The sequence below is a fragment of the Corvus hawaiiensis genome, chromosome 9 (assembly GCF_020740725.1).
Source record: "Corvus hawaiiensis isolate bCorHaw1 chromosome 9, bCorHaw1.pri.cur, whole genome shotgun sequence".
Classification (NCBI taxonomy): domain Eukaryota; kingdom Metazoa; phylum Chordata; class Aves; order Passeriformes; family Corvidae; genus Corvus; species Corvus hawaiiensis.
This window is the reverse complement of record NC_063221.1, coordinates 7,828,341-7,846,913: the sequence shown is the minus strand read 5'-3', so window position 1 is coordinate 7,846,913 and position 18,573 is coordinate 7,828,341. Positions and strand designations below refer to the sequence as shown.

At 41.8% G+C, this 18,573-nt stretch overlaps 1 protein-coding gene across 14 annotated transcripts in view; it reads right to left on the bottom strand.

Moving 5' to 3' along the window:
• PRRC2C (proline rich coiled-coil 2C) overlaps window positions 1-18,061 on the bottom strand; it is a 70,408-nt gene extending 52,347 nt beyond the window's left edge. For 12 of the 14 annotated variants that reach the window (XM_048312957.1, XM_048312962.1, XM_048312960.1 and 9 more), the window contains exons 1-3: window positions 17,954-18,060; window positions 1,543-1,710; window positions 198-375 (exon numbers count right to left, since the gene is read on the bottom strand). In XM_048312957.1, coding sequence (XP_048168914.1) covers window positions 198-375; window positions 1,543-1,657 — 293 coding nt within the window. In that variant the 5' untranslated portion in view covers window positions 1,658-1,710; window positions 17,954-18,060. Of the gene's footprint in view, window positions 1-197; window positions 376-1,542; window positions 1,711-17,953 lie in introns of all 14 variants that reach the window. The other 2 variants (XM_048312961.1, XM_048312971.1) reach the window with 1 other exon arrangement.
• Window positions 18,062-18,573: the final 512 nt, after the last annotated feature.

Genomic DNA, 18,573 nt, shown 5'->3' with positions numbered 1-18,573 from the left:
AAGGTTTTTTTTTACTAGCCCTCTACTGGCAAGATTCTTCCTCACAGAACTTAACAGTGGTGCTATTTCCTCTCTGGTAACTACCCTGAGGACAGTCCAGTGCAGCCAATTTCTTCCCAGGCCCTGCCAATCCCTAGTGTAGGCAAACCTGAGAGAAATGGCACAGCAAATCAAGCTAGAGCTCAGTGGTCACTTACTTCTCTTCTTCATGCTGTTCTTGTTTTGAAGCCCATCCTGTGCCGTCTTTAGGCACAATGTTCACATTGGGGTCGTTGCCTTTGTTCTCTGCTTTGAGGCTGGGCAGATTAGCTGGGGGAGGCATCCTCCTGGAAATAGCAACTTTTCCAAGACTCTGCAATCCATGGCGTGCGGCAACTGCGTACCAGAACAGGAAGTGCAAGTTAACAAAGCTATTTAGCAGACAGTTTTTAAGCAGAGCTACATAATGTTTTGTAAGTCAGAAAAATTTAAGAGTATAAGAATTAAGAATTTAAAATGCTTCAGAATTTAATTTTTAAAAAAGGGAATTGCAAACACTTGGTTTGGGAAAACTGGAGTACTTTTTGAACAGCGAGTCATTATGGTTAGCCTGTTCGAGAGATTAAAAAGGATATATGGCCCCACCTTTATACACAACATTCAGTGACAGAAAGCTAAAGAAGCCATTAAAAATGTGATATTATTGTCTTAATACCCTCCAAGATTTTGTCAACCATTATTCTCTTGCTCTTCTGTGAGCTTAATGTACATTGATGAGTACAGGAATACCTCTATGGATCCAGCGCATTTCTTTTTTGCTGCAAATTTAGCTGGCAGATGCTGACCTTGCAAAAACACTCTTACAAATTTTATTTACTCCAGACCACAAGTACGAAGCTAATGCACCCCACAGGATATTCAACCTACCAAGTAACCAACTGAGGGAACAAGTACAAGTTACTGCCCTGGATAAGCTGTATCACAACAAACAGCTCAGTTTCAACCTTTAAAAAGAATATTGTGGCAAACTTTAACAAGCTTAGGCACACTTTTTCTCTTTTACACATGATTTAGGCAGTTATGTCAAGTCAAGTTCAAAACCTTCAGAACATCATTTCCCCCTCCTTCTCCATTTAATGACTCATGAAAAAGCAGGCTCACTATCACCTTATTTGAGATAGCGGTATAATTTTTATTCAGTGGTTGTCCAAAAATCAAAGCCCCTGAGCTGAAGTGAGCCTTGCCTTCTCCTTAATCAAACACTTCCAGTATGGCAAATGTTAGTGCAGTAAAATGCACAGCTGGGGAATGGCACGTCTTTATTTATCCACATTCTACTTCCTACTAGACTGCAAGCACTGTCTCTCTGAACTGATACGCTTGTTTACAGCTAACCAGAAACTACAAGGAATGCTGCCTTCAACAATCCTTCCACTTCACTGCTGTACCAAGCAGTTATGAAAAACCATGCTGTGGTTAAGTGCTCATATACTCTGCACTCTTAATTAGCACTGCAGGAACGATGAAACTGAAAGAATGCAACCCTAAAGAGAGCTTACTCACCTGTGGTTTTCTGAGTTTCCAGTGACTTTCCCTTGTAAGTATTAAACAGACTGAGTGTTGCATACTTTGTTTTTCCATCCTTTGCTTTTGTACTCTGGCCTGACTTTTCCGACATTTCGCTGGAAACTCATCGAGTCTGGTACCTCCCGTTCACTCCTCAAAATCTGCCTGTAACGAAAAACAACAGAAAAGCAATTTGAATATGAGCCAACACTTAAGTCAAGACTTCACAGGGCAGAAGTGGACAGCATATTTAACACCATTAGCACTGTTTCATTTAAGCATACTGCAGGAAGCCAAGGAATGCATTAACTCCAGAAACCTTATCCTTACGTAACACCAGGAATTTTCAAGTATTTCCATCTCTTTAATTTGAATGTGACAAAATCAGGAGGGTCAGCACTTAATTAACATCACTGTTAAAGTAGTAAATACCATCCATGACTTCACTAGAAAATGAATAATAAAAACCCAATCCCAAACCCCACAAACACACAGAATTTCCACCAGCAGCTCCTTCCCCACTGGGGAAGCTCAATGACTTCATGTACTGCTGAAGCCAAGTACTGAAACACAATTAACACTTACTGCAGTACAGTATTTCTGGAATTTGCTTCCCCCCCCAAAATCATCACGAACACAGCAGCCAGAGAAACTAAATACACAGAGTGAGAATTTTTTGTTTGTCAAAACCAGAACACAGTATGCTCAGAGAGGGAGAGTGAGAATTCCTTAAACCAATTCTTCCTGCAGCAGTAAATTACAGGGCTGTTGGAGCGGGTCATCCGTCTCCTCCCTCCTTCCCCCAGAATAACAGGCCTTGAGAAAAACAACCCAGTTATTAACAGTGATAATTCGCTAGAAGTTCTTGGAAGGAACTTGCAGCGCCACTGCTCATCACCAGGCAGGAACACAAGTGAGCATTCACTCAAACAGAACATTATTATACAGTTGATTTATCTTAGTCAAAAATCCTGCTACCCTCTTTACAACAACAGTTTTTAAATATATTTCCATTTGAATTCCAGAATAGTTATATATGCTCAAAACTTGCGTTTCATTCTAAAAGCAGGCAGCAAGAATCAAGACATCCTGCTCAAACTCTTCAGTGATCAAACTCCCATGTCAAACTCAGAGCTGCAGATCTTCAAAGGGAACCTGATTCACATGTGAGGTGCTCATGGATTAAAGAAGAGTCTGCAATGACAAGCAGTCTAAAGAACAAAGCACTTACTTGGTCATGACAGACATTAAGCAATGTCAAAAGACCATGGAAATTTCACTTACATAGGTATGATAACGTTCTCATCCTCCTCTGCCTTCTACTTCAATTTACAAGCCATGACTGAAAAGAAATTAAGATGGCAAATAACCTTGGGATGGTTCAGCTTCAGCGTAACTTGGGCCAGAAGCTATTCTATTACAATCCATGCAGACTGCTGCAAAGGGGACAATCTCCAGCCTTGTATGGGGCCACATATACATAGCTAAGAAATACATTCTCCCCTCACATAAAGACAGCAACTCCCAGATTCTTCTTCCAGATTAGTCAGCATTTGGCTATTTCAACAGCAAGTGTTACACCAACAGTTAGTTACTCTTTGTGTCATCCAAAAATATGAAATATGGGATGGGAGCAGGGCGACCCAACCCACCAAGCAGATCAGAGACTTGGGCTGAAAATTAAAACTCTGTATGAGTTGTTTGCACTTGAAAGAACGTGTGAGCATAGTGATTATAGTGTATGACTTGGTACAGTTATACGCTCACCTGAAACCTGGATTGCCACCCTGTGCTCCTGGCACTTATCTAGACTCAGCTTGATAAATGTGTCTGCCTGGATTCAGGTCTCCAGACAGGCTGAAAGCAGTAGTCTGGCCATGAATAATACCGATGGGCAAAGCTTGACATGTTGAATTGCAAATAAGTATCGGGGCAGCCTGGAGAGGGAATGGTTGTTTCAAATCTGCTCAGCTGATAACTCCAAAGATAAGCTTGCCTAAATTCATGTATCAGACTGGGTGGGTTTTTTCCTGTAAAGATATTTGAGTAGTGAGCTTTGGCTCCCAGTGAAACCTTGCAGCCCCAGTGTAGTTTTTTTTGGATAGATGAGGCATGGCCTAACAGCCACGTGTGTGACTGGAGTCTAGATCAGACATGAGGCTCTGCATCAGCCTTTTCTTCTATACGGAGACTCAGTTTACCATAAGGTGTTCAGTAAAATGTCTGTGAAAGAACCTGGCAGACTCTGTCCCTTTGACTCCTCTGTTACTCTCTGCTCCCAGCCTCGGTATTTATCATAAAGAGTCCACCGCAATCATTCGGGAGTGTCGGAGAAGGCGCTGGGCAGATAAGTGCCAGGAGCACAGGGTGACAAACCAGGTTTCAGGTGAGCATATAACTGTACCAAGTCATACACTATAATCACTATGCTCACACGTTCTTTCAAGTGCAAACAACTCATACAGAGTTCTAATTTTCAGCCCAAGACTCATCCCAGCCAAGGAGTTTGTAAACAAGAAGTAGCTTCACAATGGTGAAAAGTCTAAAAGCTGGCAAACAAAACAAACAAACAAAAGACAACTTGGGTCATTTTTTTAACAAAAAAATTCTCAACAGCAGCAAAGCCCTAACAATGCAGACAGAGCAGAAAGCAATTTGAGGTGGTTTAAGATAATCTTTGATCATATTTTCCAAAGCCTGCCCCTCTGGTAGAGATGAAACACGGAAAATCTTAATCATAACACTCTTTACAGAGCAAGACAGACTTCATACTTGGGCAGATCTTAACTGTAACAACCGTTCTTTCTAAAACGTTTGACAGCTTCAAGAACAGAAGACAGTGAACACATTCCCCAAAAATACCTTTTTATGTTAAATTTACAAAAATTAGTCTGCTCATTACTATTGAGCTCTATGTTTTTTATACTATTAAAACTCATAGTTTGACAAGTTTTTCCAAACTTATACTACACAGAAAAATAAACTGAGTATTTTACAATGATTAAAACTGCACATTCCTTGGTAATCTGATTTGCACAAAATAAATAATTTCAATTAGGCAGGTCAATATATTCAGTAATATAATATATATATATATTTAACTACATTTAGACCTGATACTGGTTGCCAAAGAAGATATTCTTGCAAAATTAAGACTTTAGACCAGGTACTCAAGCCAGGGATGACAAATCCTCCCTATGAAGAGCCCATGTGGCCTTCTACGAACATACCTGCCAAGTCACACATTAAACAAGCACTCAGCGCCATCTAACAACACACAGGCAGAGATAGTTGCATGATTTTGAGCCATGTAAAACTACCCAGCTCCAAACCTCTGCCTTTTCATTCAAGCTTTAGTTGTATATGCTGCATTCCCATACTTGAGCATTGCAATCACTCCCTCAGTAGAACCACCTACAAGGTGTTTCAACACAGGACACATTTAACTTGTGTATACAATACACTGGCAAGTACTTTCCTCCCCACGTGATTCTCAATTTGCCCAACATTTATATATTTTGTTATTATTAGTCAATTTTTTAGAAGTGAAGTGCTGCTGTGGACTAGGTTTAGGCTCTGTGCTGTGAATAACACAAGGCAGCTGTGTGCACCTCTGAAAACACACAAAAGATGTCAGAAGCACTCACCCAAGCTAAGTAAGCACAGTGACAGCCAACAGAAGAACAGGGAACAGTACAAGCCATAATGGCACTCGGCAGGGTTCACTGCACTATTAAGAAATTTAAGCAAGTCAGCTGTTCATTCTGACTGATTACAGCTACAATTACGCACAATTACAGAAAGCATAATGCTCCCAGGATTCTGGAGCAAACATTTACCTTTTAGCTGCCCTGCAACGTTATCAAATAAGTTAACTGACCTTCACCATGGCCTTAAGATTTTAGGGTTAAAATTATTACTGTAATTTCTGTACCAGATTATTTTTTCAGACTCCAACTGGTTGACTTATTTAGATTCTGCAAGGAACTCAGAAGCTTGTGTACAGAAAATAGCACACAAAGTAGCTGCCACAAATTCTAGATATCCTGGTCTCCCTTTGTACCCTCTCAGACATTTAGAGCTGGTACAAGAACAAACTGAATGCAGTATATTCCAGACTGCAAAAACATGTCTTTAAAGTAATAGTAAAACCCCCACACATCTCACACAGGCCTTTTCCACTAAGTTCCTAGCTCTCCTGATAATTTCAGAACTCATCTAAATGACTTGTTTAGAATTCAATGATACAATTTATTATGTCTGTGAACTTTGCACAGTGTTCCATCAGAGCCAACTGCAGACTCAAAAAGGTGTCACCTCTGCTTCAGAAAAAAGTCTTACATGATTAAACAAGGTAAAATATTACATGTTTTGAGGTCACTTTTGAGGACTGAAGGGTAAGAAGAATAAAACATTTAACAACTTAACTCAGAAACTCTTGTCTGACCAGATGACAAACTCCCTCAATCCATATTTTTACACACTGCATTTTTAAACCCCTACCTAGACAAAAAAAGTCTGAATTTTTTTACACAAGCCTAACATGTCAAGAGACTTCACCAGCAGTGTTACAGTTAGCTTTAATACAATCCTTTCATCTTAAACCCCCACCCCTACTTAGCCTACAAGCACACAATCAGAACAGGTAGCCTGTACAGGAGTTTCCCAGGGCTTTGAAGTCTTAAAAACATTAAGCAAATACTGGAATAATTCTCACAATTCCTATTCAATGCAGCAAGGATATCTAGTCCCTGTCACCTCTATCCCAAGGGCTGTACTTTGGCCAAATACGGAGAAAGATGAACTGGAATGACTTCAGGCAAAGAGCACCATCACTCAAGACTCAAACCAGCTGAAGATATCTCCTAGAACCTTGAACTCTCTCAGTGCCTCAAATGCCCATCTGTGAAGTGGGAAACATCACAAAAAATACTACATGGAAGTTTACTCATAACTGGGACACATTAGCACCTCTCTCAAACAGAAACCAAGAAACCAATCCAGGAAGAATTTTTGTACACTATTTTAAGCACACTGAAAGTGGTTAAAGGATAAAAACCATCATACACAAATCTGTTATTTGTATCCAGCCATAACTTCACTTTTCTAAGAATAGCTTTGTTTCTGGGATACTGAACAATGTGGTTCTGGTAAATCCTGGAACCAAATACAACTAAAAAAAACCCCCAAACCAACACCCCCCCCCTCCCCCCCCCGGCCCCCCCCAAACAAACACAAAACTAAAAAAACCCCAAACAACAAAATTAAACGGTTTTTACCACATATTCAATAGGTGTTGGAGGCAGATGCGCCCAAATCATTGTTAGTAATTTCAAAAAAATTTCACTGCATGCAAAAATGTGGCATTAAAAATTTCACACAGAAAGATTTAATTTCAACTGTAAGTCTGGCAGATTTAGATTCTAGAACTGAAGTTGCCTGCTACTGAAAAACCTGGGCATAATCTCCAGCTAGATACTAATTTTTGAAAAACAACTGTGTGATCTTCAGAAAAGACACCAGTTTAAATCAATTACAGAAATATAATGCAGATTTAAAACAAAGAAACAGAAGATACTGTAGTCAAAGTACTTGGAACCCAGGAAAGCCTTCTTCATGCTTTTTGTAACCCATTATCAAGGAACTCTATTTAAAATCACATTCCACAATACTGTGCAATTACTGAATATATGGGTTTTGGATGTGGTTTTGCACAGAGAAGGCTGCACACAAATAAATAATGGAGTTACAATTAAACATACTGACTTCACTTCTCTGACATGGATGTTTATAGACAATACACATCAACAACCTCTTATTGATGACCTTACAATTTCAACTTTGTAGTGCCCAAAGTACCACGCTGGGACCAACACTTTCAGCCAAATTTTTATTTACAAAAATGTAACAACAAAACAAATGAACGTTTTGGCCATTTAGCCCACTATTAAGAATTCTTAAGAACTTCAGCACTAGTCAGGTTAATATGACATGAAAATAAGCTTGGAGAACCTCAAGGAATGCTTGGGTAGCAAAGAAGTCTCTGTCAAATCTAAGTATCTAATAAAGCCTCTCAAGTCAGGATTTCCCTTCCCTCCAAGTGCCATTTGTAGCAAGGTTCATTATCAAGCAGATTCCTGCTAAGCAGGCTGAAAATTGCAGGAAAACTTTGGGAACTTCAAGCTTGTTTTTCATGTACCTCCATCACGGCTCTTCAAATCTTTAAAGAGTTCTGGGTAGATCTCACTACAATTCATTCTTGAACAAAATCTACACCAAGTTTTGTTTCCTTAGAAAGCATAACTAATACCTAGATTTTGGGCTCACTGCTTCTCAGCAGAGCTTGAAAGAGGGTACACAATGCACTGATTGCATTGACTCTATAGAATCCATGGAGACTGGAAGCAGAGTAGGAAAACTCTTTAATCACTACCTTCTTTGCACCCATCACCTCAGTGGGAGAACTGTAGGACAGGCACAACCTACAGAGGAGTTAACAGCCCCCAAATGGAAAAAAAATCAAAATTAGTTCTGCTCACTAGAACCAAGACAATCCATCCTGAGACAAAGCTGTAGCAAAGCAGGCTCTGCTAGTGCAATCATTCTTCAAATAACTTCTCTTTAAAGCCTAAGAAAGTCATTCCAAAACAGTACCGAGACTAAGTATGTCAGGTGGAAAACAGACCATGTCAGAAGACAGCCATTTTAGGGCATTATCCCACAGATGCATCTTTTAAAAATGGAGTTTGTGGATGCCAGAAATGAGCATCCACAAGTATGTCTGCATCCATTCTAACAGACATCCAACAACAGTCTAAATAGAGCTACTAAGCTAAGCAATGAAAAACAACCCAAATTAGCCACCCACAAAAAAAGTCTACACAGAAACTAACTTCACCACAAAGCACATATTACTTTGAACCAGCAATCTATGGAGAAAGCAAATCTGCTGCCTTAGAAAGCCTGCAAGGCAACTTGCTGAACTGATTTTTTTGGGAGAAATACCGATCACCTAAAACCTGGCTTGCCAACAGGAAAACCAGCCATGAACCACAACAGCTCAGGGGATTTTTGTTAGGAGCATTTTAAGACTAACATAGCACTAACCAAACTTTTAGGACACATACTGCAGGAAAAAAAAAATCTCTCAGTTCTATTCATTTTTTTTCCCAGTGCTTTCTTGAGAAGAAAAAATAATTAAAAACCCCACAGATCCAACTACAGCAAACCTCAAATTTGTCTCTTTCCATAGATTTTAATATACATTTAACTATATGTGCATGAATATTTCACTGGACATGCACAGAAACCATAATCCTGCGGAACAGCCCTGCCAGAAGAAGCCTGGTCAGTAGAATCAATCAGAATCAGCATGACTTAAATGTGTCCATATAACAAGGGATTAAAAAGCCACAGACAGGTTAAACTCACACTGGCAATAAAATTGTCAAAAATGCATGGAATATTTTCATGTGTCCCACAGCTGCTTTCTTTCAGCTAAGATAATTTCTGATACTTGTACTGCTTATGAAATCTTCTCCTTTTTAAGCAACCTCAGGTAACTGAGAGATTACAGTTCCCTCCCCTCACAGGCAGAATGATGCCAGTGCAGCTATTTAAGAACTCGGGGGGGGATACAGGGCAGTTTTCATTTAATTTAGTCTAATATTTCTGCATATTTATATTCAGAGCATCAAATAAAGGCGTTCAATATTCTGACAGGTACTATCTAAATATCACCTACAACAATGCAGTTACCCAGGAATTCAGTGCTTTCAATGTTTGTCACTTTCTTCCATGTTTTACACCAATGGCCCGTATTTTGGTCTCCAGCTTTCTGGATAAGGGAAGCTGTTCACCAACACAGCTAACATTTACTTCTGCCTTTTACAAGGAAGTAAGGAGATAATGCAGAGATGCACTCAAGCATAAATACAGCTATTCTTAAAACCTTGAAATTAGTAAGCTCCTCCCTAAAAATATTCAGTTCTCAACTACTGCACATGCAGAAGATGTAATACCTCTGTCTGCTTTAGCTGTATAATTACTTTACTTTATAATTACTGTTATTTGTATTTTAATGATAACTACAATTAAAATAAAAATTGATTTTAAAAAATATCAATTATCAAAGTGGAGTATCAAACTAGGTCAAGTTAATGAAGTCCCTTCAGTGAATTTGGTGTCTGGCAATTCTTTGAATTTACAGAGGTTAGATAATAAATAAAAATGGTACAAGTATCACCAGAGAGTTTTAACGAAAGCTCTTCTACTATTCTGAACTGAAAACCCAACATCTGCCACCTAAAACAGCAGCACTTTTAAGCAACTAAGACTCCTATAGAAATCCTCTCCCATACTTACTCGGGTAGTCAAGTACCTTGAAGAAGTGAAACACATGATGTCCACACTAAGCCTTGAGGATCAAATCCTTAGCCAAAAAAAAATTGATGACTGGCTTAAAACACGTAGATAGAAGTGACTTGAATTTGGCTTCTGAGTAAAGAAAACTTACTTTGGTAATTTTTCTCAAACTTCTTTGTAACATGAGGAGTAGTTCTTTAGGCTAACAGACGGATGCAACTGGCTTACATTCAAATACTAAAGAGAATGGACTTAAAGGCTGAAGCTGTGAACCTGATTGCACAGGCATCACAAAATCGTGAGAATCAGAAACCCTGGATGTGCCATTAGACCAAATGCACACTTGGGTTCAGCATTCCTGTCTACTGGAATGGTCCACTGATCCTGGTAGAAGCACACCAGCCTCAACACTCATCCAGCATATCTTATTCTGTATTTACAGTCACAGTTTTGTAAGGCTGCCTTTGTCCCAGAGAGCTTCCCACTGATGATGGAGGTGATGTGGAACCATGCTTAATGAAATAGTTCTCCACATGTCTGCTTGCAGACTCCAAGAGAAATGACCATCAGACTTGTCCAACAAGTTTCCAGTTCTTTTCAGAGCAATTCCCAGTTTGGGTTGAGGCACAGCAAGGCAGCAATGCAAAACAAATCTTATTTCTCGCTGACACATGAATAAAAAGCTCCCAGAGGCCGAAAAGACTACAAACTGTAGGCTATGAGAACACCACACCATGGAATATACTGACCAGGTAAATACAGCACAGCCTCCACTGGTACTGCAAATGTCCAGTTCATTTACTCATTTGTTCTATATGAACCAGACCAGTGGAGAGAAACTTAACACCACAACCACAGCTCAAGTGCAAATGAGGAGTTAACTACCAGTAACTGTATTAGAAGCATTCCTTCAAGTGCCAGCCAGCCCATTTTCAAATCATCCAACTTGCTTTGCCAGAAAGGATTTTTCAAGACATTCCAGTAAAGAGACTGACAGTGAATGTCCCATCTAAGTCAGAACGAGCACTGCACAAAGCCGATGCACTAACCCAACACAGCTATTCTGGCCATGTGCTGATAATCCTTAGACATAGATTACAGTTTAGACGTTTCACTAGATTATCAAACATTTCAACTAAAAATGTATTCTTTTCTGAAAACCTAACATCCCAGATTTCTTTGCAGGTCACTCCTAGAGCAGGCTATTTTATTTCTTCTTAGCCTGACAATGACTTTACAAGTCTCTTCTGACTTCTTTGTCACTAAGCATTAAGCAAATTTTTTGCAAGACAGATTTTTGATTTTCCGGTTTCATGCAGTTGGTTAAGAAACTTTACAAATTGTGAATTTTTAATTGAGGCAGGAGTTTGGAAGTTCTGGAAGGAAGCCAGGACCAGAAAAAAACCCCAAAAACAGTTTCTATAGAATTAATGAGAGCATCGTAATGATATGCGTTTTCATTATTTCTGGGAACAGAACAATGTAAGTGCTTTCACCCAATTAGCTTTTCAACTTGCAGATGCCAAATGAGACTTATTTTTAAGATTTGCAAAACCATTTATTAAAGAAATTTCCATTATTTGGAAGAATGAGAAAACTTCAAAGCTCACAAAATTGAATCACTGCCTATTTGAGCACAAGATAAGGGAATAAATTAAAGCAAAATCTTGCAGAAACAAGCTGTGTACCTGCTATCAAAGTACAGGATTCCAACAGCAGGTTGGTAGGTAGCACTCTTCTCTGAATACAGAAGGTTAACATGACCTGTCTTACCTGTCAGAAGTCTTTTTAACCAAAAAAATTACAGCTATTCACCAGGCTTCTTAACAGCTAATTTAGATCAGCTTATCCAGACCAGAGCAGCTCTCTGTAAAGGCATCTGTTAATGGTTAGGAACACAAACAGTCCCTTAAAAAATTACAAACACACTTAGCATACTGTCACAAGCACCACTGTTTCTTGCTCAACTGAATCACACTATTCAGCAGAAGCCTGAAAAGACAAAAATATCAGCAAACCCCTTCTTCCCACACCCAAAGTGACATAGGGAGTGGCCTCCTTGGTGGCATCCTGAGTAGTGGCTGCTGTGTTAGGCTGAGAAAAGGGGGGCAAAAGACAAATCCACGGTGGGGCTACAGAAGCAGCCTGACAACTGCTGACACGTCTGACTCCAGTGCAGGCTGAGCCGGGCTCAGAATCTGCTCCTCTGCAGGTGCTGTCTGGGGGAAGTTACCAGAAACAGCTGAGGTGACCCGGAGTTGACTCCTGAAGTCAGTCCCAGTGATAAGTTGGTGCAAAATGCTTCCTCTTTTAGGAAGCTGATGAAAGAAAATCAGTAAGTACATGAAAACAGACCAGATTCCCGACAGATGAACAGAAGTTGCAGCCATTTACAGCCAATACCCATCTTTTCACTATGTCATTTTTCCCTTTCCCTTTAATACTTACTCCAAAAGCCCCTACACTTTATTACAAAGCCTCATTGAACAGGTGGCATATTTTCAACCCTTCCCACCCACCCCATGCAGACTTGGACAGTGGAAGAGGGCAGGACAGATTAAGAAAAAAAAGTTAAGCCACTCTTGCTGTGAATAATTCAAGGAATCTCAAAACTTCCATTTCCTGCTCCTTTACCACAATTTCCAAGCCCTACTGAAATAATTAATATTTCTTCACAGAGGAAGTGACACCTTTTTTCAGCATTCTTCCCAAGGAACCACAACTTTGAGCAGTGGATTTCCCTCCACATCATACTTTTTTGCATCTTTAAACTGCAAATAAGTAAAAATTCTTATACATAACTTGTTTTTCCAAAGCCCTTATTCCTAAGTTAATCCTTAAATAACAAATAATTACATCTGAGGTTTTATTTTGGAAATTTGTTAGAAGTTGCTTTGAAATAATGTTCAGGCAAGCTCCTCTGTTCATGAGCTCCTTGAGAATATTCTGACAGTGCACAAGAACCACTCTAGGGCTACATCCTTAACAACTTCCACTCTTTAGAACACGTGCCAAAACGAATCCCCTCTTTGCTAGCTTTTTTTCCCCAATTCTTTTCTGTTCATCTTCTCAACCTTTTTTTGTTGTTGAAGGGTCCAACCTGAAGATGGAAGCACTCAACAGTAGAAACCTACAGAACAAACAGTTTTGTACAGACTTGTACAACCCCACCATTATTAAAAAAAAAAAGTTCAGAACAGTTACTCTAATCAGTTATGTAATGAATTAAGCTATTTGTCACCACGTTTAAAACTTCCCACCTTGCCTGAATTCTTTGCTGCCTGTTACTCCTACCATATTCCTAACCTGACTCATGTGCATCAAAAATAAACATAATTTCTTCTCTGTATTAAAGAGATGTTACAGCGTATTTTGAAGGCTTCTAAGATACTCCCACCATGATAGCGAGAGCCAGGGTTGCCAAATGCACCAGCTTGTAACACACTGACAGCAGCAGTAAAAAAATTTCACTCAGTGCATACAAAGGTGGTGGAATTTGCTCCTCCGTCTGGTCCAGCTTGGAGAGAGCTCAGAGCTGCTCACAGTCTCTTCTACCTGCTGCCCATTATCTCTGGATCTCTGGCTACATGCTTTTCCCTGTGACTCACTAATTTCTTGGAACAGACACATCTCCTTGTTCACTAAAGAATGCTCAGCATGTAAGAGATGCAGCTGCCAACACCACACCGACAACAGCTCTGGACCACACTGGTTTATTACAGTAAGGGTTGACTTCAGCCCTCTGCTTTAGACTGGATTTGACCACGCCTTGTTACAAAAAAGGGAAAAAAAAAGATGAGAAGCTAAATTAGAAAAGCCTTATCAGCATACCCAGATTTATGCATCTGTCTTTCAGCACTACAGAATCCATTTTCCGTGGAAGTTAACTTGCATCTGCCAAATGGCTGCAGACGAAGTTTAACATCTTCACTTGCTCTTGATTCTCTGTTTATTCTGCTTAGAAAAAAAAAAATCCCACACGTCCCTTGACACTTTGCTTTCAACATGCAGTAAATAAAAAAATTCAGGCTCAATACGTTATCAAAATACTTATCAAGGAACTGTTTGTTATCCAAAGCTATGTGTGTCCTACAAAGCTCTGTCCATGCTGATAGCTTCATCTGTGGCATGAAAAATATCTCCTAACCAAGGTGACTCCAGCAAAGTAACCACTCAGAAATGCCACAAGCCAAAGGCAAGCTTTTTTCACTAAGATACATCTTTCTTATTTACAAACACTGGCAAGAGAAAATGTTCTTGATCCTTTTCATTAGAGGACTTCTGCTGTGCACCTATATACAAAGCACAGACTATCCTAAACACGACTAAAAACAAGCCCTGTAAATACAATATTTATTCTTTTTCAAAATGAAAGCACCAATTCATTGATATTAAGACAGAGGTCCTCCAGAGGAATATCTGGTGAGGCTGAAACAGAAGTCCTAAAGGAATATCAAGTCTTTAACTGGAGGAAATTACTGGCTTCTCAAACAAAAAAATGTTGCTGCACTTCCACCTTAGCTGAAGGTTCAAATCAGTTAAAGTACATCCTAAATCATTATTCCTGCAAACATTCCTTAAAATTATGACCATAGATTTAAACTGTAAGTTCAAATTTATAAACAATAAAATCTAGGAACAGTCACATGCTTAAGAAATATGAATTTTAAACCAAGGTATAGCTGTTTACATGATTTCATCAGGACAGCCTGAAAAGGGCTGCTTTTCTAAGCAGAGGAAGTTTGATTTGCTAACTTAAGCAAGACATTCAGCAAAAAATGGGCAGCCTAGTCATTGCTAAACTACAATTTTATAGCCCAACTAAGCAAAATCGAGTAAGGCTGCCATTTCACTTAGGAATCAGCTGTACACTGATTTAAATTGGTATTTAAGAGACCCCTCTTCTCTCAGTTATCCAGGACTGGGTGATGCCCCAGTTCTTCAGGCAGTACTTGTGCCTTTGTTGTACCTGAATATAAAGTGCAGTCCTTCCTGTCTCTGATGCTGGAAGACCCTGAAAATGAAGCCCATGTTATTTTCAAATACATATCAGTTAAAATTTATCACTATCATACTTCAGACTAAAGACATGTAATGTTGATTCTGCACTCCAATTTTACCGTTAATCAAGACAGTGTCAGATAATTTAAACCATGAACAATGTGAATGTTAAACAGTTTCTCCCTTTAGTATGTGTTTGCAATCTGTAACAGACGAACTCGTTAGCATTTACTTAGAATGTTATGTAATGGCTGAGGTATTTGTAATAAAAACAGTCTATTTCTGTTAGCCTGTTCTTCATAGACATAAAAGCTGTCTTCATCTGATTTTTATTAGGACTTCATCTTCCTCTGCTCTTGATGCATTTTTTTAGACTCCTGTGCACTCCATTTTCATTTCACTGATACTCAGAGTATTATTTTCTCCCACCTCCTCACACCAATTTCAGCTTTTATTTTTACACTGCTTTCATCCGTAAGCTTCTACTAGGTTTTGTAAAACCCAGACCCAAAAACCAATGAGAGCATGAAGCTGAGCAAAGGAAAAATTTCCTACAGAAGATGAACTGGTTCTACCAGTAAATCACCACTGGCAGTCCCGTCATTACAAGCCCAACATCCATCCTCAACTAGTGGGAAGGTGGTGCATTTTCAGGGCGGAGTTTCTCCCCCTCAAACCCTCTACTACTCCATGAGCCTTTGAAGATGTCCAACTCCTCCTGCAGCAGAAGGAAGGGGAGCGTTTTTCCTTCTCTCACATCCCCAGTCCACTACACAAGGGTGTGTTCCTCTGCAAGAGCACACTGTGCAAGGCTTTAATTCTTCTGCAAGATTTTTATCTCATCATTTTATCCACACCACCCCTTATATGGTATTTAGTCGACACTTTCTACCCTCTCTCCGTTCTCACATCCCTTCCATTCCTTAGCCTGGAAAACGGTCTGGAACAGAGGGCTTGTACTCCCAGTACCGTAGGATACCTGGCTGAAGTGAACCCCATACAACATCATCACTGCTTTGACTTACATTCTTTCTCTTAATTGCCACCCAGCATTCATTCAGACAGCCCCAAACCCACACAGGAGTTCCCTTCTGAATTGCATCATCTTTCCCTTGCTCACTGGGGCCTGTTTCACTTTCCCTAGCACACTCCAGGATGTGGGGAAACAGGACCTATGGAAGATGCATCCCATAAATCTGTAGCTTTGGAGCAGGAGTCCAAGCTAAAACTGGAGACTGATGTAACTGTTCTGCTCTACTAAAAACTAGGGTTCCGATTATGGAAAGTCTAAATGAGAACAAAGTTATTATAAATTACTACTAAACTGCCAAGACAGAGAATATTTATATTAGCAAGACTCACAGAAGCAACTGTATATTGATTTATACATATCTCATGGGCTATTATTTACAAAACCCAAGAACTTCCTACAAGGAACATATCCACACACCAAGGCAGAGTTTTAGGTGGCAGAGGCCTCAATCCTGGTCTCCAAGCAGTGGCCTAGGAGAGAACCAAGCTTTCACTTCAGTTTAAAGAGCCACCTCTCAAGCCCACATCACCAAACCACCTTTCCACGGAACATTGATCCAGTTCAAGTAACTCCCAAATCTTTGAGATTCTTTAGTCCCAAGAAAACAGTTGCAGAATTACATCGAAACACCACAAAATTAATGAAGAAAAATTCTTTAGACTACATAATTAAAAAAAAACTTGACAGCCACATACAGCTCCCGCCAGCCAGTATTTAAGGTCAATTCTTTTGTTTCTCATACATGGACAAATGAGATCATGTCCTGTTTCCTGCCCCTTCGAAAGCAGTTTCTTGTCTGAGCAGAGCTCTTTAAGATGAGACACCAAGCAGGCCTGGTGCCTTGTTGCACAATAAATAAAACTACTAAAAATTACAGTCCTGTTCCTTCAGTTTGAAATACCGCTAATTTCCAGTAATGTAGCTATCTAACCCTAGTAATCAGGGCAACAAGGAAAAATGGTCCTTCCTCGAACATATAGACTTCAAGACCTTCCACCAAAGAACATATTTACAGAACACCCACGTGAAACACAAAAAGTAAAGAAAAATTGCAATGTTCATTCAATGCCCAGCCCTATGCTCTCATGCATGGGCCCAGAAAGAGGGCCCGAACTGGAAATTAAATGGGCCACTTTCAGCCTCAAAATTTTCAATCCCTGCATCCCTGGGTGATGCATCCCATCACCCACTGCATTCTGCCCACTGCAGACCAAGTGCCTGAATTTCAGCCGTGTCATCTCACAATCCTTTAAGCGCTATCAATGAGAACACCCCTGGCTCTGACCACCCCACCCCTACAAATCCTGGGCCTGGGAGCACAAACAATGCCTTCCTTTACTCAGTCCTACATCAAACGACCCAAGAACCGCCTTTTACTGTAGGCCAAGAGTGAAAGAGCCGCGGATGCGTATTTCAGACTTGGAAACCAAGGCGCCTTGCCTCCAGCACCCCGCAAGAAAAGGCTGCTCTCCCCCCGCGTTTCTGCAGGCAGAATCACAGCCACAAAGTAAGCGCAAATGCACGCAGCAGTCGGCGGGTTTCTCGAGGAATCTCCACAGGAGCAAGAAAGGGAGGGAGAGAAGGAGAGATGAAAAAAAGGAGGGGAAGACCGCGAGCCGTTAGATAAAGGGGGGGAAATGGGGGGGAAAAAGGAGGGAGGGAGACGGAAGCAGCACCCCCGCAGGAGCAGTCCCAGCACAGCCGCCCCTCCCGCCGCCCCCGGGCGCGGCCCGGGCTGTGCCCGGCGGGGCGCGGCCGGCGCCGGGCACCGATGCGGGGCGGCCCAATGCACCCCGGCCCGGCCGCCCAGGCGCCGCTGCCCGCCCAGCTCCGCCTGGCAGCGGGGCCGGCCCGGGGCGCCCCTCACCCGCCGGCCGCGGGCCCGCCCGGACGGAAGCCGCCCCCGCCCGGGGCCATGCGGCGCAGGCCGCCCGCCCGCTTCTGCCGGCGCCGTATCGCGACGCGGGCCCGCACTCCGCCGCGGTGAAGGGGAGGAGCCCCGCCGCTTACCGGGCGCGCAGCGCGGCGCTCGGCTGCCCGCGGGTCCCGGTGCCAGCGGGGCCGCTGCCTCTCCCGGCGCCGCCGCCTCGGCCGCTTCCACACAGGGGCCAAGATGGCGGGCGGCCAAGCCGGGCGCCAACGACGTATGACGTCACCACGCACAACGCGCATCATCGGCCCCGCCCCCACGCCTCCGGTCACGTGACCACGCCGTGCCGCAGTCGAGCGGGCGCATGGGGGCAGGTGCGCCCCCTGGCGGCGCGGGGCGGAGGGCGGGGCGCGCGCGCGGACCCCGTTCCCATCCCGGCCCCGTCCGGCTTCCTATCCCGGTTCCCATCTCGAACCCCGCTTGGGTCCACTCCCCCATGGCCTTCCGCGTCTCCATCCCCTTTTGGATCCCCATCCCCGTCCCCACGGCTCTTGCGGTGGGATGAGGGACGGACGGCTCGGAAGGGAAAGACACTTTCCCGCAGGGAATCGGCTGCAGCTCGTCCGCCGGATTCAGGGTTTCCTGTAAGCCTGAGGCTGCTTGGGCAATGGCAGGGATACTTGCTTGCTTGCATTTGTCACTGTACGTATAATTTATTATATATCTATATATTAGCCTATATAGCATTTCGTCCATACAT